This window comes from Choristoneura fumiferana, chromosome 13 (genome assembly GCF_025370935.1).
Source record: "Choristoneura fumiferana chromosome 13, NRCan_CFum_1, whole genome shotgun sequence".
Taxonomy (NCBI): Eukaryota; Metazoa; Arthropoda; class Insecta; order Lepidoptera; family Tortricidae; genus Choristoneura; species Choristoneura fumiferana.
Window position 1 is genome coordinate 10924965 of NC_133484.1, and position 27110 is coordinate 10952074.

Sequence of the window (27110 nt, forward strand, 5' to 3'; positions counted from 1 at the left end):
CTACGGTGATAAATTGATAATACAAACATTGAATAATCATACACAATAACGGTGAGAGTATTTTAAAGATAACGCGACCCCTTATGGGGCAAAATATTTAACAAGTTTGAGTGGCTAAGAGAAGGAAACCAGTGTAGCTAAAGGAAGGTTAAAAATACTCTCAGAAGGATTATTTTGCAAAAACTGCCTTAGGGTACATTTTTTCAAAAGTATCCACATCTCTGTATATGTTGTAACTTTTATTTTGTTTTTGTATTTAGATGCATGTTTAAACAAATAGGTAGTTACATATAATTAAATTGTAACAAGCGCGTTCCCGCCAACAAACTGTAATATCAGTTTGGCGAGTGGATATGTACAGTAAGTAGTGTATGTAATACCTATGAGAAATAATTAAAAAAATATATCCTGAAAAACAGTCCTGAAAATCCTGACAAAGTCTGAAAAACACTGGCGTATAGAAAAGTTCATCTAACTTATTCAAGACGGATCCCAAAAAAATATTCAACGTACTTACATGCTCATAACACGAACCTTTACAATGAAACAATACACTATTTTGTTCTTCGGATGGTCTTGTAATAAACACAGTAAAAGAAATCCTTCCCACGGAAATTAGAACAGTATACTGTGTGTATGTGTATTGTGTGTTATGTAGGTATATTATAAGTAATTGGGTCATCAAATTTAATTTAAATGCGTTAGGTTGATCACATTTAAATTACACAGAAACTGGGATAAGGCAAGTCAATGCTGTTGCCCGCGACGTCTTCAGCGAAGTATTCTATCATTATCTCGGAAAACTCTTGTGCAACGTAACGGAGTATTCTCATTCATTGCCGGGATTTAAACTATCTCCATACAAAGTTTTATCTAAATCATTTCGGTTTGGACGTTGCTGCATGATTGAGTAACAAACATCTTTATAAACTTTCTCATTCATACATTAGCAGGATAATAATAGTCTTAAGTAAACGTAAACAATATTTTATTTCAGAAAATTCAAGACAATACAATAAGAAAATTAAATTTTCACTTAAATGTTTAATAACGATTCACTTACATTAAAAGTAAAAAAGCTTTAAAAAAGCCATGATTTCATTGACGAAAAATACTGTAAATACAATGTCTTATATTTATTAAGTGCATAAGGGCTAAGGGAGAGTCAAAAATGCAGACAATACTTCATAATAGTGAGTTTAGAAAGCCAGGCCTGCGTCGGCGTAGGTAGTGAAGATCTTCTCGATAGAATTGGCGTACGCCGCTGTTCTCAGGTCCAGGCCCAGGTTGAACTTTATGGCTGTCTTCATAATGGCCTGCAACCAAACACGCGGTCAACAAATGTTTCATAGTAGATAGGCAGATAAGCCAGACAGTTTTATACTTGGGGACAAAGCCCAAAGGACGATAAAAAGGTCTGAGTGTTGTATTTTTGGTTGGTTTAATAATGTCAGACACGAGCAGGATTGAAAACTTCTTACAATGATAAGATGTATCTATCCATTAGTTAAGTTTGCCGAAACGTGTGGAAGCGACGCGTATTTCTTACTGTACGAGACGCAATTGCTATGTTTTCTGTTATGAATGTTTCGAATGTGTGAACAACGCGCACCACCGGTTCTACACTGTCACTTTTGTAAAAAAGTATCCTAGGTATAACATCGCCTCAAGGTCAAAGGTAATTTAAGCGACATTATATAGGATACTTTTTTTTGCAAAAGTAACAGTGTAGTACCAGAGGCGTTTTGATGATATTTGTATCAATCGTTCGTTGATATAATGACGTTACCCTCGCAGAGCGCTCCATGGTGTAGTCCAGACCAGAGTGGACGATATCCTTTTCGGAAGCGCCGTGGATTCTCTTCTGGAAGGCCTCAGACGGAGTCACGGGGATGCGGCCGCCGACGCGCCCGAAACGTCTTTCCAAAGACTCTTGCACGGATTCTGAAATTAAGAATATATATATTAGCTCGTTAAAGTGGCAATGGGCAGTCAATTAGCACGGAGAACGGATGGCCGTTAGGGCCAAAAGGTTGTTGAATGGAGACCGCGGATCGGCAAGCGCAGCTATAGGTAGGATGTCCACCAACAGATGGATTGATGACCTGGTAAAAGCCGCAGGTGTACCGTGGATGCAGGCCGCTTTCAACCGAAGCAACTGGAGGTCTATGGGGGAGGCCTATGTCCAACAGTGGACAGTGGACGCACAAAAGAGATAGGTACAGAAATCAATTACATACAAAGTGCGCTCGAGCAACATACAGACACTGCTCACGGACACCATCAGCCTTATTCATAAAAAATCCTTAATTGAGGTTTGATCGGTCTGTTACTTAGCAGACTGATTAAGCTTGTTAGACGGTTGTCAAGAAGTATGATTCATAAACGCTTGCTAGCAGTCTGCTAGTTGTTGAGCCGCTGATAGACTGATTAGACTCGTTATGTTGGCCACCTTGACAAATCAAAGACAAAAAATGGCCTAATCGATAATTAAAAAAAAAAAAGTTGACAGCAGTGACAGCAAATTAGCAGGAAAAAAAATAAAAAGCGAGAAGTTTGTTTTCCCGCCATTTCCGATCCGCATGTTTATGTTGTGCAAAAAGCCATAATTGTGTTAATCATCCTATTTTTTTTTTCATACTTATTGTTAATTTATTGCTGCTAATTTAGAGGATTTTTAAATACAAATTCCTGAAAATTTTTCCTGGTTTTTTTTTAATCTTTGCGTAACTTCACCCTTCACTAAAATATCTTCGGTATGGTTTTTTGCTCTTGTCAAAGCAGCAGCTCAAGGTTGTGTCGGCCATTTTGTGACTTAGAGGTAAAAGGAGGGTCTACGGTCCGCTAACTTTAGCAGAGCCTTGATCGACTATTAGCGCTAACAGACGTTTATGAATAAAGAGATAGGGCCTTCAAGGAGCCTTCAAGGAGGCTCTAACTTTTTATGAATAAGGCTGCATATCTCGGACGATATAACGACCAGTTGGGACCAGTGCGAGCGCGTGGCCCTAAGCTCGCGCTTGAGACACGCGTCTGTGAACTTTTTTGTGCAATAATGGAGCAACAAAAAAAAGTTATTATAACTGTTCAGTGGAAGGTTGTTTAAATTCAACATTAAGTGGCGAATAGTCGTTTTTTCAGCTACCAGTGGCAACAATGACATTATAATCAAAATATTTTAGTTATTATTAATTTATATTTCCATTCTTCCCGTTTCATTCTCAACGATAAATCAAACAACTAGATACGAGTGCCACTTCCACGATTGAACGATAGTTTTTTGTGGGTTGAGAACCCTAGAGCGACCGCCGAGCGTAGGTATGAGCAGGCATACTTGTCGTTCAAACAGAGGTCTTCACCATAGATGAGTAGAGCCTTGAGAACTTCGCAACTTCTTATACACATTGTCCTGAGACAGTAGTTATGTGCAACTGAGACATTTTTGTGGTCACATTCACATCACAGTTTAGGCATTTATGGAGTACCTAGGTACAAACTGTCGTATGTGTGGACGGAACAATTAATGTTCGACATTTTTGTTACAGTGTTAGTCTATTTGGGCCTATTTGCTTAACTCTTAGACTTTTTATCGAATACCATGACTTATACACATGGAGTTGGAGAAAATTTAGTAAACTCAAGTCCTGTCCAGGCAAGCTTTACGCGACAAAAAGTAGAAAGAAATTGATTAAAACAGGTGATTCTCTGCAATATTAGAACAGCATAAAAATGCATAATAATACTCATGCATTTGCCACTGTTTGAAATTTGACCGTGTAATGCTATTCTGATTGACAATATTTACTGCGAGTTACAATTTAATCAATGGATGGTGAAACAGGGGGTAATACTAAGGGGCTGTTTCACCATCCATTGATTAGTGTTAACTGCCGGTTAAATGTGATGCCGTCTCTATTTGTTTTGTTCGAATAGACAGAGACGGCATCACATTTAACCGTCAGTTAACACTAATCAATGGATGGTGAAACAGCCCCTCAATAACGTAAATGATGAACTTACCCAGCAGATGGTGGTTAGACTCGCGCTCGTACTTGAACGTGAGACGTCCGTACGACACGTGGTTCAAGTTCTTGAGCCACTCGAAGAAGGAGACGGTGACACCACCCGCGTTGATGTACAGGTCCGGGATCACTAAGATGTTGCGGTCGATGAGGATCTTGTCTGCTGCCGGCGTGGTCGGCCCGTTGGCCGCCTCCGCGATTATCTGGATTTAAAGATAAACTCAAAATCAATCTCGTGGTAGGTTAATGATTTCACTTATCGTCGATGATACTACGGCCCAAGCCCTCTTATTCTGAGTGGAAGTCTGCGTCCTGCAGTGCGACGGATGGTATATGATGAAATTAAAAACTGGACGCTTTTAAAAAAAAACATTAATTACTTACGTAAGATTTCGGAAAAATCCCTTTCGATCCCAGCTGGTACGATTGTGCGGGTTAATTCCATTACATTTGAATTTGTCATGTATTGTAGGTACATAAAGTCTACTGTCGTAACTCTTTTCATACTCGGCTGGGTTCGAAACGCCTACTTCAGTTACGTCTTTCTTGTCCAATACCAGGGAGTTGTGGATGTGCAACCGGGTTTTTTTAGCCGGAGGGAGTCCGGGCCCTCCCTTCTCAGTAGTCCCTAATGGACTTTTCCCGTCTGCACGCCGCCATTTACTATTTATAAAGCACTGCTTCAAAATCAAGTAAATAAAAGCAAGGACCTTAGTGTCTGGCCCAATAAGTTTTTGATTTTTAATGCAAGCTTTTTTTGCTTACTGTTCTTTTTGTTGACTGTACCTACTCGCATCGTCATCTAACTAAACTAGGTATATTTCAGTACCAAATTTCAAGTCAATGCCATTAACCATCGAAGAGTTCCCTTCTGCGGAGACGATCCTGGCTGGACTAGTTCCGTACCAGGAACCCATCCCAACCTATATACGTACCACTGCTGGGCACAGGCCTCCTCTCAGAACAAGAGGGCTGGGCCATAGTTCCCACGCGGGCCCAGTGCGGATTGGAAACTTCACACACACCATTGGATTGCTTCGCAGGTTTGTGCAGGTTTTTTCCTTCATGTTTTCCTTCACCGCAAAGCTCGTGATAAATTTCAAATGTAACTCGCACATGAATTTCGAAAAACTCAGAGGTGCGAGCCGGGTTTGAACCCACGACCCTCTGCTTGAGAGGCGATAGGACAAACCACTAGGCCACCACGGCTACAGCACGACTTCACCAGGAACCCACTACCTGATTATTGTATTGTCACCAGATTTACATAAGTACCTATGTCACTGAAAGTGAGTCAAATACATACAAGTTAAAAAGCTTGGATGAAAACCACAATCGTTTTACCTTAGCCTGGATTTTATGCGCGTTCTCCTTGTTTATGACTTGTTCGATGGCGGCGGGCACGAGGATGTCGCACTTCTCGAACAACATGTTCTCTCCCTCGTACGCCTTGGCGCCGGGGAAGCCCACCACGGTTCCGTTGTCGATCCTGTAGTCTTCCAGAGCCTGGGAATAGTGACAGCTTTAAGGTACATGGGGAGCAAGCGGGGAATAAACGGTAACTCATAGGCGGGACGGACGGATGACCTGTTTGAAGCTGCGGGATTAAGGCAGCGTTTCCACCAATAATGTGCGAGGATGTGTTTTTCGTTAACCAATAGAACCGCTTCATTTACCTCGGCTCGCACGCACAACACATCTCTGGTGGAAACAGCGCGCATTTGCGGCGCGACCTAGCGCTGCCTACCCTGGAATTGACCCAATGAATGCCACTGTGTCCAACAGTGGACTTCTTACGGCTGATATGATGATGATGATGATGATGATGATGACGAGACTCATAGAACTCGATAAAAAGGCTTCGTTGGAGACTTTGAAGCCATTTAAGAGCGAAATGTAGAGCGGAGAGCTTAATATAGAGCGCAGTTCTTGAAATTTATACTCAAGATTCAAGATCTCTCTAGGTAGATGTTATGCCTGGCAAGTAACGTCTACTTATAATAGGTCCCCACGCTCGAGTAAATCCCCATTCAACCCTCTCGGGCTCTGCTACTACGTCAACGATTGGCTTGGTGCTTATGGTACCGTTCCCAGCACCAATATCTGACAAAATAAATTGTGCACAAATATCCGATACGACTCATTTCTGGGGCGGTAGGACGAGTCAGATATTTTTGCAAGCTCCGCTGTAGCAGATATTAATGCAGGTACATTTTAATTACGAGATTTAATTTCGAGTAGGTGGCGTTACTAGTGAAATAGGTATCAAAAAATACGCAATCAAAAGATAACTATGTTTTATTAATTTACCTAGTATGTTTCCTTAAATAGCGTTATCAGATCGTCAACATGAGAAAATTAAACAGTTACGTGCTGCAATAAGACAATGGCTAACGACCTTCGCAATTCCTAATATCTTTTAAACTAAAACGGGCAATTCTTTAATATTTATTTATTTTGGGGATCTCGGAAACGCGAAAGCATGTTTTTGAGTTTTAACCCGAGCTTTGCCCGTGCTTTGCTAACCTACTTAAATATTGACGTTTTTGGCATAACAAATGTTTAAGCTAATTCTGCAAACTATTTTGACTTATGTATCTCACTAATATTATAAATGCGAAAATCTTATAATTATAATTTGTGTTTTACCTTATCAATCTAACTGCTAATCGATTTAGATAAAATTCTGTATACAGATAGTTTGAATCTCGGCAAAAGGCATAGGATAGTTTTTACCCCGGAAAATTGCATGGCGCGTGCAACAGCTAGTTAATTAATTTATAAGTCTGGGCAAATGCGAAAACTAATTAAAGAGGATAAGAAATGTTATCGTATTTATTTCCTTCTACAATTGATGATGCCTCTCTTGCTATTAAATGAGCTCATTTTTGATTTAATAGATTTTAATTACGGTCACTACCGAATTTCAATCTTTTTTGAACAATTAACTTCATTTTCATTACAAACTAAGCCGGGAAAATAAATACATATAATATGGCTTTTAGCTATTATAGGCGAATAGGCGCCTTGTGTTTTTAGGTCGCCCATAATTTCTATTCCTCTTAATATTAATAGGTCAAAGGAGAAATCGAAACAAAAGGAGAAGATAGAGTGTTTCTTTCCAATTATGATCCCCGCCATTTATAAATATTTTCAACATTATTCCTATGCTTTTATCAACGCTATTGTATGTTTTGACGCCCATAACGCCTACAACTCGCGGAGGTGGAAGGGTTATATCAACAAATATGAACAACTTATAATCGTATGTGAATATAATAAATATAATCGTGTTCAACATTTTTCAACTCGTGTACAACACGATACAGAGCATTCCTCATGTCAATACAACGATTTTTGTTTGCGCGCGAAAACCATCTGGTGAGTATTTGTTATGTACTGTATATTGTTATGTAGGCATCGTCTGATATTACACGTAAATTCAGAAGCAGCTACCTATAGACAGACATTATTATCATTGATAATTATCGAGATAATTATCCCGTTCAACCCAATAATCGAATACTAACGAAATTAAAAGACCTGCCCAAGCAGAAGGTCGCAGCAACCCTCGTTAGTAATAAGAATAAATTTATATTTTAAGCATCATATAAAAAGTGAATTCGTATTGAGAGATATGCGGACCCCCGAACCAGTGGCGGCGTAAAGGGGATGTGGAGGGGGCGGTCCGCCCCGGGTGCCGCCAAGCACCAAGGAGCGACAACGACAACTCACTCGCACATCCAAAGAAGACGCACAAATTCTCCCTCGTTAAAACATAATTAATAAATAATTACCTGTCCGGGGTGCCAATCTACCCTAGGCAGGAGCGTATCTCGTGGCCCTAAAACAGCGCAAGTTACCTTGGGGTCGATACCGTCGGGGTTGTAGATGGAGCCGTCGTGCTCGATGATGCCAATGCAGGTGGCACCGGCGCGCACGAGGTAGCGGCACGTGTGCAGCCCCACGTTACCGAAGCCCTGCACGATGAACGTCTTGCCGCCCCAGCCGGGGGTCGTGCCTGGAACCCCCAACATATTATTGTTTAAAGAAAGAAAGAGAAAGATTTATTTGGTTCCAGCAGTACCATTACCTTACAGTAATAAAGACTATAACACCACACCTCTCACCACCGACTAGAGTCTAGTCACTAGACTATAACGAAAACCGAGGAGATGGCGGGATGACTTAAACATGTAGGTACGCAGAGGACTGGCCTGACCTAGCGCCAGAACGGGGTTGTGGAGGTCAAGAGGGAGGCCTTTGTCCAGCAGTGGGGCACTATTATAGACTATATAAAAAAGTCTACTCGAAATTACGTTTGAAATTTACCATAAGCTTTATCCCAGTCTGTGCCCAGCAGTGGGACGCCTATAGGCCGGGATGATGACGATAAGTTATACCAGACATCCAACTATCCACATACCAAATGTTATCCAAATCCGTTTAGCCGTTTTAGCCTGAAGGAGTATTAAACACACGCAGGCACAAACTCAACTTTCGCATTTATATTTATAGTAATACATAATGGGAAGTTTAGTAAGAAATGGCTGCACTTAAATTACTTTTCTTTTAGTTATACTTGTATAAATCTAGAGAAATCTGCGACATGTAAGAAGTATCTTAGTTACTGGCGTGATGAAACGATTTGGGGTTTAACATAAGACCAGAGTAGAGTTCAAATCACCAAGCGATATGATAGATAACATAAAGTTTTACAAAAACTATGTCGACCTACACACCTGCTAATTTGTCCGTGACCCGAGTTAAACATAATAATATGTAAATCATGTATCTCTTTCTAACCAGTGACCATGTGCGCAACGGATGGAAGTTTATAACTACGACTAAGCCTGAATTTTGAGTTCAGAACACTCGAAAATATGATTTGAAAGTGGTGAAATATAATCATCATCATCATGGGGATGGGGGATCCGAGACATGGAAAAATAATGCAGATTTTTTTTAAGCAAAAACAAAATAAGTTTTAAGCCAAGATAACGGTGGATAAAATCTATTCTCAGTTGTCGCACGCTTTACGAGCTCATTAACTGTATGTATAAGTCCCCTGGGAGTAAAATTATTTTTTTGTTGTTAGTCGTAATCATTATCATTACAATATCGTCAGTGTCTAAATTCGAAAATATATAATAATAGTTAGTTAGAAATAGGTAATTTATTTTGAATCAATAAAAGACTTAATTTACAACTACAGAAATCATATTTCCAATGCTAATGATTAGTAATGATAGATTATGATTAGCTTTTATTTCCTCGTCACGTATATCGGCATCCGGCATCATTATTATGAGAAGGACTATAAGTGCGGGAACCGCCATTTTAGGTTCGAGAAGACTTACCAATCATGCTCATGTAATTGGCTTCATTGATGAAGTTCTCGAGCCCGTGGAACACACCGCGACCAGTCGCGGATACTCTGCCGTGAATACCTCCCTGCACAATAAAACATTCATTAATTGATTTAAATAATCATTGTGTTTTTGATATTTATTTTATTTATTTATTTTATTTATTTGACTGGATGGCAAACGAGCAAGTGGGTCTGGGTCAAGTGATGAAAGATGGGAAATGTTCATCTTGATGTATTAATGCATAGTTTCCGTAACAACATTTAAAAATAAATAAATGAGGAAAACCCGGAATTAACGTAGAAACCTTGATTTATAGAAGAAAAATGTTTCTTGAAATTAATAACAATACAGCCAGTTTTGTAAGAAATTAAATAATTATTAGTTGAAAATACAAACTGAAATATAGATGCACAGAAAAACCAGAAAAATAAGACCAGCACATGGGAAAAATTTGGAATTGAAATAAAAAATACAAAAATATTCCAAAAAACCAATCATAATTATTAGTATTTTTATTTAATCTTAATTATTAAATATTAGTTTATCGACTTATTTTACCAATTTGAAATCTTCATTAAGGGGCTGTTTCACCATCCGTTGATTAGTTAAGATTAAATAAAAATACTAACAATTATTTTATTTCTTACAAAACTGGCTGTATTGTTATTAATTTCAAGAATCATTTTTCTTCTATAAATCAAGGTAATTTTCAGGAAACTTGGACTTGGTCTCGGTCCTTTTATTTTTTCCATCATTGGCTATTTGAAAATGCTGCATAATGTGCATACTTACTTAATATTTGAAACTTAACAAAAGCAGCTTTTAACATTCTTGAAATGCATTTGGAATCAACTTTAATTAAATTTGAACAGGTCTTCTTTTCTGCATTTTCTGTTATTGAAACCCGCGAAAAGATACCCACTACTTACCGAACATCCTCTATTTGGTAAAACGTGACATTCCGTCCGCAACTATTTATGAAACATACCTATTTAGATTTGTCGTTAATTTATTAGATAGCAATAAATCTGGTAGGTAGATAGGTAGTAGACCTAAAATACCTATAATTCGTTACTCCAACTATTTATTCTTATTTCGTATTTAGGTGAGATTTACATCTTCCGGAAAAAGACATTGACCACTCGTATTTCACGATTAAGTACCTTATCTTCAATATCTTAGGAGCACTTGAACACAGTACATTCCCAATCTAATTAAACTGATTAAGTACATTCGAGGAAACTGAAATAACTGAATCACTTGCCAAGGTGGAAACTATTCATACATAATCAAATTTTGCGATGATTTGTTTGACATAATTATAATGGGATATGTCACACAGTGGCGGACTAAGCCCAAGAGAGGCCCGGGGCGGCAAAGCTGAATGAGGCCCCCAGCTTTAAAAAAAAAAGAAGTTTAAAAAAATTTAGGTACTAAGCACATTTCCATTTGGGGCTCCCCCCAAGACCGGAGGCCCGGGGCAAGCCGCCCCTTCCGCCCCCCTGTTAGTCCGCCACTGATGTCACATTGATTATGAATAGGTTCCACCTTTTTGTGTCAACATGACATTAGTTAGTAGCACAAAGGTTCCACTCTGGTACGTTGATTCAGTTTCCTCGACTGTACATTAGGAGTTAATTGTCCTGTATGTTAATTGTTGAAAGCTGTCAGTAAACAAAGGCTCAAAAACGCCTGTCATGAAAAAATCGACCGCTTACTTTCTCAACCTCAACCAAATCTACCTGAATTGTATGAAACAAATCAACACTATCATATACTTCACATAAAGATGATTCTAAAGCAATTTAATTTGGCCTGATATGAGGTTGAGAAAGTACATGGACGAAATGTTCGATTGGGTGTACTGCTCTGACCTGGTTGATAGGTTTCCCGGTGACGCAGGCATGGGCGTTTATGTCTTGGAAGCCAATGGTCTTGGCGTAAGTGTCGGCGATCCACGACATCTCGCGCTCGCCAGTTCCCATGTCAGGGGCGGGCACGTCGACGCCGGGCCCTGCATGCCAACGAAATGTTTACACGACGAATAACAAGAAAGGATAACGACACTCCTCTGATTATTATTATCTGAGGATATATCGTTCTCAATCATACTCATATAGCCTTCTATGATGATGATGTAATAATAAAAAGTTTATGTACCAAGAAGTTAAGTGGTTACGCTGATACGGACGGACGTGTCATGAGCATGAGGCGAAACGAGGAATCTCTCATAGGTTAATGACTAAACTAAGCCGTCATTCCTCTCTCTTTGGATTATGAAGAAACTGGCAATTTCACTTTCTGGGTTATATATTTTTCAAACTGTAACTTAGGTTAGGTGCCTAAAATAACAATAGTAGATTGTACAACAAGAGCATAAAACGAGCCATTTTACCCGAGACGTTCATATAGCCACCCGAGCCGTTACGGAGAGGGTGGATAGACACGTCGAGGGGAAAATGGGTTCAATGCTCGAGTTTTACACTGCTTTTCACTTCGATGGCGAGGAACTTAAATAGCAACAGTGGAAAAAAATGTTCACTTACGATGTACCTTTAATTGTTTATGCGTTACTGTATAATTATAAATTTTTAGTTATAGTGATTTATTTTGATTGATTTACTTAATTTGATGATTTTTAGTTTTACTTATATGAATTACAAAATATAAAAAAAATTAGAAACTTCTTTGTTTGTGGCTGTTCACTTTATGCTCTAAAGCATAAAAGTCAAGTCATTTTATGTCGCCTAGATCCAGCATAAATACGAACTTTACGAGCATGAGAAGTGAAAAATTATTCTTTTAGCCTCTATAAATATTTATGCACATGATGCGATTATGTTACTCAGTAATCACATTATGATTATTCCAGTACCCTTAGTGTAAGTTTTCGTTAAAAAAATACGTCTCGTTCGCGTTAAAATCTCAATTTGTATGGATGGATACACGAACATCGCAAACGTTCCGCTAGAGGCGCTGTTCGTGTTTGCATACAAATTGAGACTTTAACGCGAACGCGATCGAGACGTATTTTGTAACCGAAAACGTACACTAAGGGCACAGTTGATTTCTATTTTCAGCCTACGATGCATCGCGTGTCGCGTGTCCTGCTGTGTGTGTTGCCAGTCATCTAAATTGTTGTGTAAGTAATTGTATCTTAGTAAACATTGTGATTGCTATAACAGTGCAACAGGAATTCAATGCAATGGACTGTAGGTCAGTACACTTAGGACAGAAGTCAATAGTCGACCTAGAAAATTACATACTTAATAATGGGGATTGTATCACTTTACACTACTGTCCACTAGGCAATTTTGTTAGGTTTCCGTAAAACCACAACAATCTACTAATGTGTGTAAGTAAATAATTAAGTATAATCTCATGTTAAGCAAATAAGTAGCAGCAGACTCGTGAAAAACACATTAGGACTTATTTGTCACAGTCGCAAGCAAACCTTCTTCAAAGCAAACATAGCACTTATGCATTGTGACAAAATATTCACGATGGCAACATTTATCTTTGTCATCGACAGATTTGTTTTACCAAACATTATCGGTGGCAGGTGTTATCGAACAACATTAAATTACCGTCCATATGTGAATGTGACTTTGATAACGCGGTTATATCTCTCCCAATAACGTGACCGTGAATCTGAATCGTTGAGCCTGGGAACACGCGATAAAGAAGAAGATAAAAAATGATCAATTCAATATACCTACGCCATTTTACCTAACTTTAATCTTTAAGAAGTAGCTGCTTATACTAGCAAAATTATTTTACTACATAACTGCATCGTTAAAACGATTACGAACCTGCCTACATTACCTAAGTTAGGTTGGATTAAGATTCGACCTTGACCAATTACCATGATAAGTAATCAAAATAATCATGTGATTATGTAATCTGGTATTTTACCTGGTACCGAATGAGCTAGCTGACCTTAATTTATTTCCATTAACTTTGGGAACCGAAATAAGTATACCTACTTAACTACTTTGAGTCTACTTAAAGTTTACGTTGAAAATGTGTGAATCCATCTACCTATTTAACTTTGAATAGATATCGTTGTGATAGGAACTGTTATTGTGACCCGTTGACCAAAAAAACATATCTGAATAAAATGTTCAGGCCAAAGTTTATAGCATTATCTCAACTTGTTGATACTTATTTAACCACCGAGATGGTAGGTAAATTAGATAAGATACCACGAGTATAAATTTTGTAAAGATTTTGTTATTTAAAACAAATCTACTCTTCCTGTGTCTATTATCCTGCTAACTCCTTCAATAGAATGGAGATCAACTAGTGGAAATAAAATATATTTTAGTTTACTGTAGTACGAACCTACCAGTACTATGTAGGTACTTATACGTATTAGCTACGAGAATAGCGAAGAACTTGATTGAAGGCTCTCGGGAAGAGAAAGGGGGTTTACCAAACTGAAAAAATAAGATCACGTAATTTAGAATAATTCACATAAAAGCTAAATCGTTATTTTGTAATCTAATCGAGAATTCCATCGTATGACATTTCATTTTATTCCGATTAGATAAACTCGACTGATCTTTTAAATAGATTGCCGGAATATGTGCAAATAGGTACAGAAAGATTTAAAAATATGTTACATAGGTAGGTGTACCTACTTAACGTTATCAATCATTTGGGTCACTGCAGTTGGCTTGGCTTGTTACCAAGACAGGCCGCGCCCGCTGTTACCGCCGGCCGGCACTTTTTGTCGATTCAGTAAGAGGATTGACTTGACCCATCAATAGAACTATTGAGACGGAACATCGCAGTCAATAATAAAATAGCGGGGTCATCAAATGCAATTACTGTCATACATTCGAATTTTTGCCAATGTTCATAGCGATGTAAGCAACGTAGGTCAAGTAGGTATGTGAAAGAAATTGAAATAGGTACTTAAGTTACTTTTTTTTCAATCACACTTGGTCGTCAATGATGTTATTCCATCCATGCCTGTATACTAAAGGACAATGGCCTAAATTGTTCCCGGGGAGTAATGGAGTTTAGTTTTAAAATTTTAAAACAAGTTAGTAACTGTACGTCATTTCAGACTAAAGAGGTTTCAAGTCAGCCAACGTTTTATTTATATCTTTAAAACTTAGCTATGATTCAATTTTACACCACAAAACTTAATTTTAGTATTATTTTTTTTAGCATGTTGGAAGAATCTGGCCATTCTACTATTTAATGAGAGCGAGAGGGACGGTACGTAAGAACTTCGAGTTTCGAGTTTCGTGGTAGCCCTGCTGTGTGTTGTCTATGATTCGTCGTGTCTTTTTTTTGCGATCGTTAATTGAAGCGAGACATAAAATCCGTTTCGCAATTTTATCACTACCTGCGGCAACCGGCGGCCCTTACAGGGGGCTACTACGAAATTCGAAAATCGAAGTTGGTATCGTATCGCTGACGCCAATATTATTTAACACAAATTATTTTATTTATTTTATTATTTATAATAAGTACTTAATTTTTTTTTCTCGCAATGTGATAAAAATCATTGTGTGTATCACGGGCAGTAAGGGGATTACAAACTCGAGTCATTTTAATTCTAATAGACTCTCGTTCGTTAGTAATCCACATGCATAATGTTGTACTATTAAATATTCTAGCGCATTAAGACAGTACTCTTACAAGCGTCTCTGTCACACGGTTTTTATATTTCGAGTCGTTCTATATATATTTAGGTTGTTTTGTACTTACCAATGAATCCCTTCTTAGCCAGTTCAAGGGTGAACCGACGTGTGATCTTCTCGAGCTCATGCTCGGAATACTCCTTGGGGTTGATCTTGATGCCGGCTTTAGCTCCGCCAAATGGTACGTCGACGCACGCGCACTTGAAGGTCATCAGAGCAGACAACGCCTTCACCTCGTCCCTGGTGACATCCGTTGAGAATCGAATACCTATGTAAATACAAAATCTTTTAGTAAACTGTAGCTAGAACCCATGGAGAAAGACTAGAAAAGAAATGATGGAACCGGATATGAATCCGGGATGTAAGCTGTATGCCTACCATGTACTACTTCCAAGCTTTAATTTCACGATGATATTTTCTGATGTGTGTTCGCTAGGCAGTTGTTTTTTTTTTATTAAAAATGGTTTAACAAACGAACAATTTTTACTGCTATCTTATCTTATACTTAAATTGCTCATACTCTATGGCGTGCATTGAGTACGCAGCAAGGTAGGTAGTGCTAATAGTGCTGGTGGCCCCCTGCTGCTGCGGCCAAGCTACCAACTGCCCACCCTGGAAATGACCCAAATGCACGCCAATGTTCATACTCCGGCCGCTTGTAGACGTCCGTCGTTTCACCGGACAACGGGCCGTTTGTTTTTTGCCGGACAAGTGTCCAGTGCATGTACACACATTTATTGTAAGCCATACAACACCATAAGTCCGGCAAAAAAACGGTCCGTTGTCCGGTGAAAACAACGGACGTCTACAAGCGGTCTCAGGCACTTTTTAGGGGTCAAGTGTGTGTGGCAGCTGGCAGGTACATATATACCTAGTTTGATGCTCTGACTTAGTTTTCGAACTCATGTTATGTAGTAGTGTCGGCTGTGTCGGTACTACATAGTTGTAGCTCTACTAGGATTGTGATGGCTACTATCTGATCAACATCCAGCATGGCAGTTCCTCTAAGAGCGTGTGAGAAGTTATACATACTCGTACATATAACTACGTAGAGTGGGATCCTTTCGACTGCCATAATCTAATGTAATGTTTGTCATAATTATTATAAGTCATAATTTTTTCCCGCTGAAACTGTACATTTTTCATAATTTTTTAAATGGTCATCCTGTAGAACTCTCTAGGTTAGGTTAGGTTTGTTTTATAACAATTCTGAAAAGTAAATGGTTTCAGAGAAAATAAGCGTTAAGTATGTCAAACATTACATTATGACTAACAATTTTCTACCAGTCAATATAGACCCACGTAGAGTATGTAGTGCCATATTTACACCAATGCTGAACGTTAAAATTGAAGTGTTGACAGAGTACGGTTCACTGGCATTTAAATTGGCTCCATTGCCTACGACAACAGTGTTGTTTAATTAGTAGATTAGTCGTGTAAAACATTTACAGCGGGAAATGTTTAGTTTCACAATTAAAAATGATACTTGTTTACTCTTTTGCGTCCTGTATTTTTTAAAAGCTGAACAACATGTTTAGTCAAATGTATTTTTTTAAAAGACAAACACAATTTTTAAGTGTATTACCCAAACCTACCGATGTAGATACGATGATATGTTAGGTAGAACTACAAGAAGTTTTTGCTTTATTTTAATATAACTAAAAGATTAAGCAGCGCCGGCCCTGGGCTAGAAAAAGAGGAGCGGTCGCTCTAAGCGCCAGCGTGGCGCTAGCTGACAAGGGGAGCCATTTTCCAGTTTCCAGTGCAAAATAAAATTATGATGCGCCTTTTGAGAGGCGCGGACTCTCACTCTACCTTGATCAAGGGCTAGAGTCGGCGTTGGATTTAAGAGTTAAATAACTAATTCAGTATTTCTTAGTACATATACTTGATTAAACCTAATAGGTACCGAGAACATACACCTACGTCAGTAGATGCTTAGGTATGTACTCGTACGTAATGTAATGTCACTCAAGTCTTAAAACGATCTATTGTTTAAATTTACACCTAACTATCTAGTGACGAAGACGCGAAGAGTAACGTTTAGCTGTAGGTACTTAGGTATGTAAAAAATATCGAAAGCATACTTACTTAATTATTTACTCATACCGAAAACTTACGAGCCTAGCTACTACTAACAAATAATGTCAGGAAGCGTAATTCTGAACAAATTCCACAAAAAAGTGGCCATACTTAAAACCAAAACGACGTATGATTCAAATACGAATCAATTTCTAGGTTTCAAATAGACGTGCTTGTTGATTGGTTAAAGTTAAAATTCAGAAAGAATGCAGGGATTGGTTGGCTCGCGTGATGCAATGTCAGATGAACAAACTACATAGATAGACAACTGACTGACGTTCAGACGGATCACTTCTTTCTTACATCTAACGTTTCAATGACATATCATAGATTGATAATAATAATAATAATTCATTTATTTATTCAGACAACAAAGATTATTAGTAATTTGCTTATATCTATGTTAGTATACATATTGGACGGGTGATAGTGTGGTATTAATTAAATTTTGCATTATAGAGCACTCATCTCTTACAGCTATCATCTTCAGGAGACTGTTAGTGCTGCCACGTATTCTTGTCAGAAGCGATGCCTTTTTTTCGTAGTAGCATTAAAGCTGTCGCGCTTCGGCAAACATAGTGGACGCACTGCAGAATCGTGGCAGCCCTAACAGCGCTCTGAAGGCGTTATTATACTGGACGCGCAGGGAGCTGACGGACCGTTGCGTGCAGCTCGCCCACTGGGCACCCAAGTACATTGACGGGCAGTATGCTTTAAAGAGCGTTATCTTAACTGTACTCGTACACCGAGCGAACCTGCGTGCCAGCATATTCGCCCGCACCGTCAGCGCCCTGCGCTCCCGTTCTACATCTACATCATCTTTTAAATTATCAGTTAAATAATGGCCTAAATATTTAACCTGAGTCACTCTGGTAACTGAAGTCCCGTCCAGCAAAACTGGGAGTGAGATCCGGGGCCTTCCTACCTGGGGCCTTGAAAGTCATATACAGTCTTTTCAAAGTTGTACAGTAGTCCATGAGAGGTAGCGTATTTATGACATATACCAAGCAATTCGTTGAGCGCATTGACCGAGGGAGCCAGCAGCACCATGTCATCGGCATAGCTGATATTGTTTACGCTTACTCCGTCTATAAAACTTCCCGCATGAGTACCACTGAGTTCCTCGATCAATGCATTAATGTACAAATTAAACAGCTTAGGCGATGTTAGCCCACCTTGCCTCACACCGCATTCTAACACATACATCTAATGACAGCTTTTTTTTATGCGACTTAAAGGAAAAGGAGGTTATCAATTCGGTTGTATTTTTTTTGGTTGTTACTGAGGTAACAACTCCGTCATTTACTTATGAATCGATTTGAAAAAAAAAACGAAGACCAACATTATGGTTGGCATATTTCCTAGAAGATAAAAATACTTAGATGAGAAATATTCTGATTTCGCAAAAAACGTGCAAACTTTAGTAAAAACAATGGCGGTGTCGGCGTAACGATGGTTTGTCCGTTTAATGAATTTACTGCTCGACTGAGAACAGCGTTACGAAATCTTGATTGTTGTCACATACCTTCCGAGAGTGAATCAATAAATGCGTAATTAGGAATGTAATGTTTTGGTGACCGATGAGCAATCAAGCATGCGAGTGATGCGAGTCACGAAAGAGTGTTCCAATTCGTAGGTATTTATAAATTACAATAGTCCATCCATCACTAATATACTCGTACCTACAAAAGGTCCTAACATAACCTTAAGAAAGTTTATTTAAATACACCTATCAACTTGTTTATCAGTCAACTTTATCACATTTGCATAACAAGTTTGGCAGTAAGATGATGTCATCTGCTGATTGATATACTTAGTGAAACGTGACCGCTCTACTAGCACTGTTAGGTATCGTACTTATAGGTACCTACCTACTTATATTCATATTAAGTACTTACACATAAGTACAGAAACGTGGGTGTTGTGTTTTTTTCACATGTTATCTAGCGCCAAGAGACCTTCAAATTATATAATAGTGGTGACGATGCATGTTTAATTTTTGTCAAACATTACACAACGTTCTCCAACGGACGCGTCACAGCCACGCCTCCCGTCGCCAGCTTAGTAACGCGTTCAAATTTCTTTATCACATTATCCGCCTATCGGTTTTCGGGGAAATGTTCTTGAAATCATGAATTATGTGACGTGAGTGCGTGCTGAATACAAGTACTTGTTTTCATTACTTATTCATTGTTATTTATTAGGCAAACAGGATGCACGGATTTTTTTCTTGATTAAAATGATCAGCATCTCCTTTTCAAAAGTTTTATTTCGAAAGTTTTCATACTGATTTACATTTCATAGAAACTACATTTTGAAACGCATAAAGTTCTCGTCATTTATAAATGTTACGAAATATTTCGACATAGATACATTTGGTATTGGATATTATAATTTGCATTATATCTGAACAAACTAGTTTAGACTTTTTGTTCTTTGTTTGGACCATAGAACTGATATTAACAGAAATATAAATGACCCGCGAGCTAAAACACTACTTACCTATGGCGAAAAAGTCATAATTATATAGTTAGCTCAGTCCATAAATACCGGAGTTGATTACTCAAAAATACGGATTACCTATTGCAGAAATGGTGGATCAAAAAGAATTAAGTATTTATACCTACTAAAATCTAAGAAAACACGAAAAAACTTACGTTCAGATCATTCACACAGCGGGTAAGGTAAGGCCCAAACAACAACGATGTCGATAGCAACATCGACTGTAGAAGGTATCATTTAATTTCTATTCTTCTTAGCTCTGTGGTTTGGACTTTGTAATAAGTATGAGTTAAAAACAAAATTAGTTGGGCGCGTTGTCAGTTCAGGGGCCTCCTATACTTACTAATAATTATTTGCGTGCACTATTACAATATTATTATCGTACAATAGATGCCAGAGTTTATTGTATGAATATTATAGTTGGTCGTTCAAAAGCGTCTACTTTAAAAAAGATCGCATTACACATACTTAGCTCTAGGCTCCTGATCAAAAACATCTGGGTAATATTTTTATAATAATTGCCCGCAACCCAATTGCGATCATTGTTCTGCTACAAAATGTAATAAAAGTTGATGTACTGGTAGTGGTAGGTAAAAACTGCTCAAACTACATTCAGATTACAGGCAGATCAGGAACAGAGGTAAGTACCTGAATAATAATAATTGTTCCCCAAATACATAGTTGGGGAACAATTATGGTTAAGTCGAAACGAAGAATTCGATCATCGACCTACAGTGGTGGACATATAATTAGAAACATAGCGTATTACTTGAAAATTTCTAATAATATCTTCTTTTTTTTTTACTTAGTATAATGGGGTTCGTTATCGTTTGTCTATAATAAATCATCGTTTTTGTGTATTATTTCGGCGGTTTTGCGATAATTCTATCAAATTATAAATTAAAGTAAAAAACAGTGGTTATGTAGTGGACAACTAATTAGAAACATGACATACCCTTAGTAATTAACATGAGCAAAGCAAAGCAAACTAAAAACTACGGAACCCTAAAAAGGGTAAGAGGGTACAGGGTAGGTCCATCACCTTATCCATAGAATTTTAGTATTTAGTTGGGTAGCCGTTGTTATCTATTACAGCTTTACAACGACGTGGCATTGACTCTATCAACTTTTCACACGTTACCACCGGAATAGTTGACCAAGCTTCAACAAAGGCGTCATAAAGTTCGTTGATGCTGGTGAGTTGCTGATTAGACAATGTTTCCTTCACGATGTGCCACAGAGTATCCCGAAAAACATCCCCACACTTTAATATTTCCACCACTATGCTTTACTGTCTTTTTAGTGATTTTTTTATTCAGTGCTTCGTTAACTGGGCGACGTACGTACCGTTTGCCGTCAGAATTTATCAAACTTATCTTAGTTTCGTCCGAAAACAAAACTTTTTTCCATTGTCATGCTGTGCAGCTCCCGTATTTTCTGGCAAAGTCTAAACGAGTTTGCCTATGGTGTCTTGTGAGAAGTGGTACTTTCCTAGCAATCCTTCCGTACAACTTGGCTTCCACCAACGGCCTGTGCGTACAAGTCTAGCGGATACGTTTCGAGAGTCGTACTCAGAAAAAACTTCTTTTCGGATCAAATTAGAGCCTTTATATGGATCCTTCTTAGCTAAACGAATGATGAGCTTGTCTTCATGTGGTGTAGTCTTCCTGGGCCTAACTTTTCTACGAACATTTTCTGATGTTCTGTGTTGTTTGTAACGTGTGACTGCATTAAACACCATCTTTAGTGAACAACCCAGATGGTCTGCAATCTTTCTATAAGTCCATTTTCGATCCATATTTTAACTTTTGTTCTTATCCATTTTCAACTATTAAATCACGCAACAATTTCTGATAAACAGTTTGAAAAAGGTGGCAAAACGCGTAATGCTGCGTATAGCCATTCTTTAAATTGCTCTGTTTCTAATTAGTTGTCCAAGCCGCCAATGTTAAAGAAATTAATAATTGTTATGATACCGCGTTTTTTTTTTGTTTCCATTCAGTGTTAAAAAAAGTTATTTAATTATGAAGCTAGAACTGTTTAAGTACTAACAAGTATTAAATATTCGTTGATGTACTAAGTGTTACTAATTATATGTCCACCACTGTAAATAAAGTATACATCCTATTATTCTGCTATTTGCTTGCCGCAGAGACACGAACACTAGGAGGAAGATAGCATGAAAACAAATTTATTTATAAAAAAGCATGTCCAGGGTTCAGTAGAAATCAGTATCTTTGGCAATCCCTCATGCAAGAGTAAAATTGTGAAAGACTAAGTTTTAGCACCATTAACAAACTTTTATTTAAGAGCAGTGATATTTAAAAAAAAACAATAAATAAAAAAAATCTAAAAACCCGACTGCCATAAAATACTAGAAAGATGATAACAAGTCTAGTGGTCTAGAACTTTGTTAAGTAGCTAACTTAAAGTTCAACAGTCGGGACCCATAAGTCATAAGACCTAGCCTAAGATTTTTTGAGCTGGTCACGATTTGACAAACACATAATCTTCCTTCTTTACAGTCAGGTAATTAAAAAGTTTATTGGTTTAAATAAAAGCATTGATACAATAAAATAAGGTTGGTGCCTCCTTTTAAGCAAAACAATGCTTGTTTCAGGGAACCCAGCTTTTCCTCAAGGTATAATGGATATAAACCAAATATGAAATAGAAATTATAGTTTTCATAATATTAGATTAGCCTACAGAGGATCTAGTAAAAACATTTATCCTTATATACCTAGTGCCATCCACGAAGAAGCATGATGTTGTTCGATGCTCACAGAACTTTCTCCTTACCGTGCCTCTATCTAACTCCAAATTCTATGTATATTCTTATACCTACTGTCCAGACTATTCGGTTGTGGAATTCCTTACCGATTGACTTACGACGCGCAAATCTTTGTCACTATTTAAATCTATGCTAAAGAGCACTATCTTTCATTTTGTAATAATTAGCTTTATGATAATTTATTTGTTGCTGTTTATCTCACTGCCTATATTTATTTTAGACGTATATGAAGTATATGTACGATATAATTATATGTATATGTATTCGTAGATGTATTTCTGTTACGTTTTAATTTTTGTTCTATTTTTGATGCACCATCTGTTGTAAACTAGTCCTTCCTTCTTTCTGCAAAAAAGGTTTCCTGGAAGAGATCGCTCTTAAGCGATAAGGCCGCCTATTGCTTACCTTGTAATTTTTTTCTCTGTGTATCTGTTTTCTGTATCGCTTACTTTTTCTGGTGTACAAGAAAGTCTTTGTATTGTATTGTATTGTAGATCCGAGAGAAATCAAATGAAGGAACCACACAAATAATTCCGCGGCTAGTTCGTTAGCTCATTATATCCCGTATCTAATCTTTCTAGTGTAAAAAAATAACAGTGCAGTCCGTGCATCATTAAAAACTGCCATCTCTAGTGAAATCAAAGCTTTGGCTCACTAAACTAAAAATGCCTAAATCGAGTATTGTTTGTTTAGTCTACTATTTATTTTGGATTTTTTAATGATATCACTACATGAATTTGAAAGAATCAGCGTAAACTTTGCGGTGTGCATAATACTTACTATATAAACTAAAGCGACATAAGTTCACATAACCTCACTTTAGGCCAAGCCAGACAGATAGAACATTCTTAACGCCACTCACTAAAAAATAAAAACAGTAAAAATTGTGATGTCAAATAAGCGAACATCTAAAGAAATTTTAATGTAAGCTAATTATATCGTATCATAAGCAAACAGTACTTTAAATTTTAGTCTAAAAATAATTAGACAGCAAGTTTTAGTCCTACGAGCGAAATAGGTATTATTTAACTACGAAATATACTACGAATCATGATCAGATCACATTGCCTACAAACAACTTTCATATGTTATTCGTAGTTAAGGGCATTCTTCGCCCAATAATTTAGCTTAAAGCAAAATAATCTACTCCAGTCCAGCAGGTTAATTTTCGCTAGGAACTACGTAACATTACGTTCGGCATAATCACGTGTCTCTTGGGCTATAAATAAAATTTCCCTATTGTAACATTCAACTATCTACTTAACTACAGCATATTCGGGTGATGTAAGCAATTTAAAGCAAAACAATGGTACTCAATATAGGTATACCACTTACCTCCTTTAGTGGGAGTTCTGTGTGAGGAATGTTGAGCACGGTAGCCGAGGATCATTTCATAGTCGCCGGAATCACGCCTTAAGGGAAATTGGATCTCCAGAATGTGGTCGCAGGGCTGCATGAGCTTCAGGATACCGGCAACCTTCTTTTTCTTCTCCTCGACAGAAACTCTGGATTTCATATCGTCTACTAATTTGTCTTCCACTACCTGACAAGCTCTATGGAAGAAATATTCCACCATGTCGAAGAACCTTGGGTTTCCACTGGTTGGAATATCCTTAAGCCTCTCTGGTATTTCATGGCTGGCGTAGGTTCGGCAACATACGTTTACAGCAGCAGGCACTATTCTGACCATATTTGCGGCTGCTTCATTTTGAATTGAATTTTTTAAAGGCGGCACTACTGATTTAGCGATACTTTTAAGGTGCAGCATTGTGACTGATTTTATTAAGTACTATAGTCGGGTTAGGTCGCCTTTTTCAAAGTTAAAATACACAATAAATAATGTGATGAACTAATTACAGTGACGACCCGCCCCGACGGATGCGACCACTGAATGAAATGAATTTAGTTACAGACGAAAAAAATCAAGGGCCGCCGGTTGCCACAGGTAGTGATAAAATTCCGAAACGGATTTTTGGTCTCGCTTCAATTAACGATCGAAAAAATACACGACGAATCATAGACAACACACAGCAGGGCTACTATGAAAATCGAAGCTCGAAGTTCGTATCGTACCGCCCCTCTCGCTCTCGTATTAAATAGTATAAGTGTCAAAGGGACCGCACGACACGTACTTCGAATTCCGAGTTTCGTAGTAGCCCTGCAGGGGGTACTATGAAATTCGAAAATCGAAGTTCGTTTCGTATCGTACCGTCCCGCTGACGCTTGTTTGTATTATTTAGCAAGAGAGTGAGAGAAGAGAGACGGTACGATATGATACGAATTTTGTTTGTAGTAGCAAGCACCCCAGTACTCTTTCTACGCAACGCGACGAATTGTGTCCTTGACGTTATAGTTAGTTATTATGTTATTATAATATGCGACGTTGCAAAAACAAGCTACAGTGCGACCTAGACCATAACATAATATATGGGTGACACTCAAGAAACTTACACTCATGGTTCTAAGCTCCTTGGTGACACTACACCATTTAACCCTAGGACCAAGTATACTTGGTCCTAGATTTAACCTACATGGAAATACCGACCCGATAATTCGTGTACACGCCCATACAAACTGCAGGGCTACTACAAAACTCGAAACTCGAAGTTTGTATCGTACCGTCTCTCTCGCTCTCGTATTAAATAGCGTAAGTGTCAGAGAGAACACGACACGAACTTTTAGTTTCGAGTTTCGTAGTAGCCCTGCTGTTGCGTGTTGCGTTGCTTGCTGTTGTTATTGTGATATGATGTGTGTGATGCGGCGAGTGACGTTCTTTTTGCATGAATCGTAGTTATTGAAGAAATTCTCAAAATAAGTTCGTATGAATCTGCAACGCACTAGACAATGAGATGAGTTTCATATATTTATAAATACTTCGCAGAAATTATTGTCTAGATTTAGGTCAACGTAAGCTAGATAAACGTAAGTAGTGTTTTTGTTTATTATTTTATTTGTATATGCTTTTTGTTGTGCTAGTATTTTGTAATCAGTGAATAAATCTTTCCACAGGGATAATTCTGGAAAATGATAACCGAAGACGAAGATACCCCTGATTTGACAAAGAGATTGCCAGATGAAATACTAATATACATTTTTAAAAACCTTCCACTTGAATCAATATTAATATGTGAAAACGTATGCAGGAGGTGGAGAAAACTATCTCAAGATGCAACATTGTGGAGACATATTGTCATTGTGTACTCAGGGAAGCCTGGCCAAAGTGAAGTCAGTGAGCGTAATTTGGAAATAATATCTACTCATGGGAAGTACATTTACTGTTTGAAGCTGCAATATGCATACAGCTATAGTTCTATAAAAGCTATCACTGAAAAATGCAAGAACCTTACGTCTCTTGAACTAGTCATGTGCCGGGTCACAAAAGAATTTGAAACTGATGTTTTAAAGTGGCAAAATCTTAAAAAACTTAATTTAAGAAACTCTTTACTCATGACGAGTGATGATGACTTGATAGTGCAGTATGATTATTTTAAAAACCTGAATTATTTAGAATTATCTGATTTTGGATTAAACATGAATACTTGTGATAGACTGCTAAATTGTAAATATTTAAGTCATATTATAATAGAAAAAATCAGAGATCTCAATGTGGAATACATAAGAAAGTTAATATTGTCTAAACAAAACATTTTAGTTACATTTCATATATATGGAGGTGATGCAATTGATGACAAGTGTTTGAAACTGCTTTCGCAGTGCCCTTTGCTGAAGGATCTTGCCATTATTCGATGCGAGAACCTCACAGATACAGGTCTTCTAGCACTTTCAGATCTAAGAACAATACAGCACATTCAAATATGGAATAATGTAAATTTCACAGAAATGGGAATGTTAAAAACTTTAGGTAGCAAAATGCTTATTAATTTAGAAAGTTTGAGCCTGTCAAGGATAAGAAATATCTCACCTGTAATAGTAGATATAATCTCAGAATACTATAAAAACCTGAAGTTTCTAGCTCTGTACCAGTGCCCCCAAATTATAAATACAGATTATGAGAAACAACTGAAATCGAAATTTAGGAATATTGATGTGGTCCTTTATTGACCAAAATATATTATTTTAGGCTTTATATTCTGTATCTAAAGTAGGTACCTACTTAAAAGTTTTAAAATAATGTGTATTTTTTTTGTAAAAATGTCTGTTGAATCATAATATCATGTATATATGATTAAATAATAATATTTATTTTTATATAATCTTTTACTTATCCACATAACCCCCACAAAATTACTTTTTTTTTATTGGGTATGTTATGTTATTTATTGGGTATGAGTATGCATGCTGAGCTGCATTTTCAACCCTGCAAATAGTTGGATTGAATTTATACAGATAAATCAATACAGCTCAATATGGAAAGATTTATGATGACATCATCGATTATCACCTCAAAATAACACCTTAATTTTCGTAACATAAGGTTGCATGTGACGAAAATTGAAATGTTCATAAGTACATTGTGTTTTTGATTTCCCTTAGTAGACGCACGCACTTGTAACTTAACTAGCAATGGGAAATTTTTGCGACGTGAATTTATAGGTGACTGTGCATCTATAAAATAAATCAATCTGCGTAAAGACAAAAGGAATAGAAAGCGTTTTTTAGTATTGTAATTATTATGGGCTTGTTGTTATCAACAAATTACTTTACTTGATTTCTTAACAATTTT

General features: G+C 37.5%; 2 protein-coding genes across 3 annotated transcripts; one reads left to right on the forward strand and one right to left on the reverse strand.

The window, feature by feature from the left end:
• Nucleotides 1-971: 971 nt before the first annotated feature.
• Gdh (glutamate dehydrogenase, mitochondrial) lies at nucleotides 972-24303 on the reverse strand. 2 transcript variants are annotated; one of them, XM_074096299.1, is made up of 9 exons: nucleotides 23762-24303; nucleotides 15119-15319; nucleotides 11269-11408; nucleotides 9383-9476; nucleotides 7886-8043; nucleotides 5367-5528; nucleotides 4021-4225; nucleotides 1790-1944; nucleotides 972-1316 (listed from the first exon to the last, which is right to left on the reverse strand). In XM_074096299.1, the coding sequence occupies exons 1-9, from the start codon at nucleotides 24192-24194 to the stop codon at nucleotides 1200-1202; spliced, it is 1665 nt and encodes a 554-aa protein (XP_073952400.1). In that variant the 5' UTR covers nucleotides 24195-24303; the 3' UTR covers nucleotides 972-1199. The 2 variants fall into 2 exon arrangements, with proteins under 2 accessions (XP_073952400.1, XP_073952402.1); XM_074096301.1 differs by lacking the exon at nucleotides 972-1316 and adding an exon at nucleotides 1633-1649 and having other exon boundaries at nucleotides 1726-1944.
• An 820-nt stretch (nucleotides 24304-25123) lies between these two features.
• Nucleotides 25124-26629, forward strand: LOC141434054 (F-box and leucine-rich repeat protein 13-like). Its single transcript, XM_074096303.1, has 2 exons — nucleotides 25124-25348; nucleotides 25436-26629. Exon 2 carries the CDS (start codon nucleotides 25451-25453, stop codon nucleotides 26486-26488), a length of 1038 nt encoding a protein of 345 aa, XP_073952404.1. The 5' UTR covers nucleotides 25124-25348; nucleotides 25436-25450; the 3' UTR covers nucleotides 26489-26629.
• The last annotated feature ends 481 nt before the right edge of the window (nucleotides 26630-27110 follow it).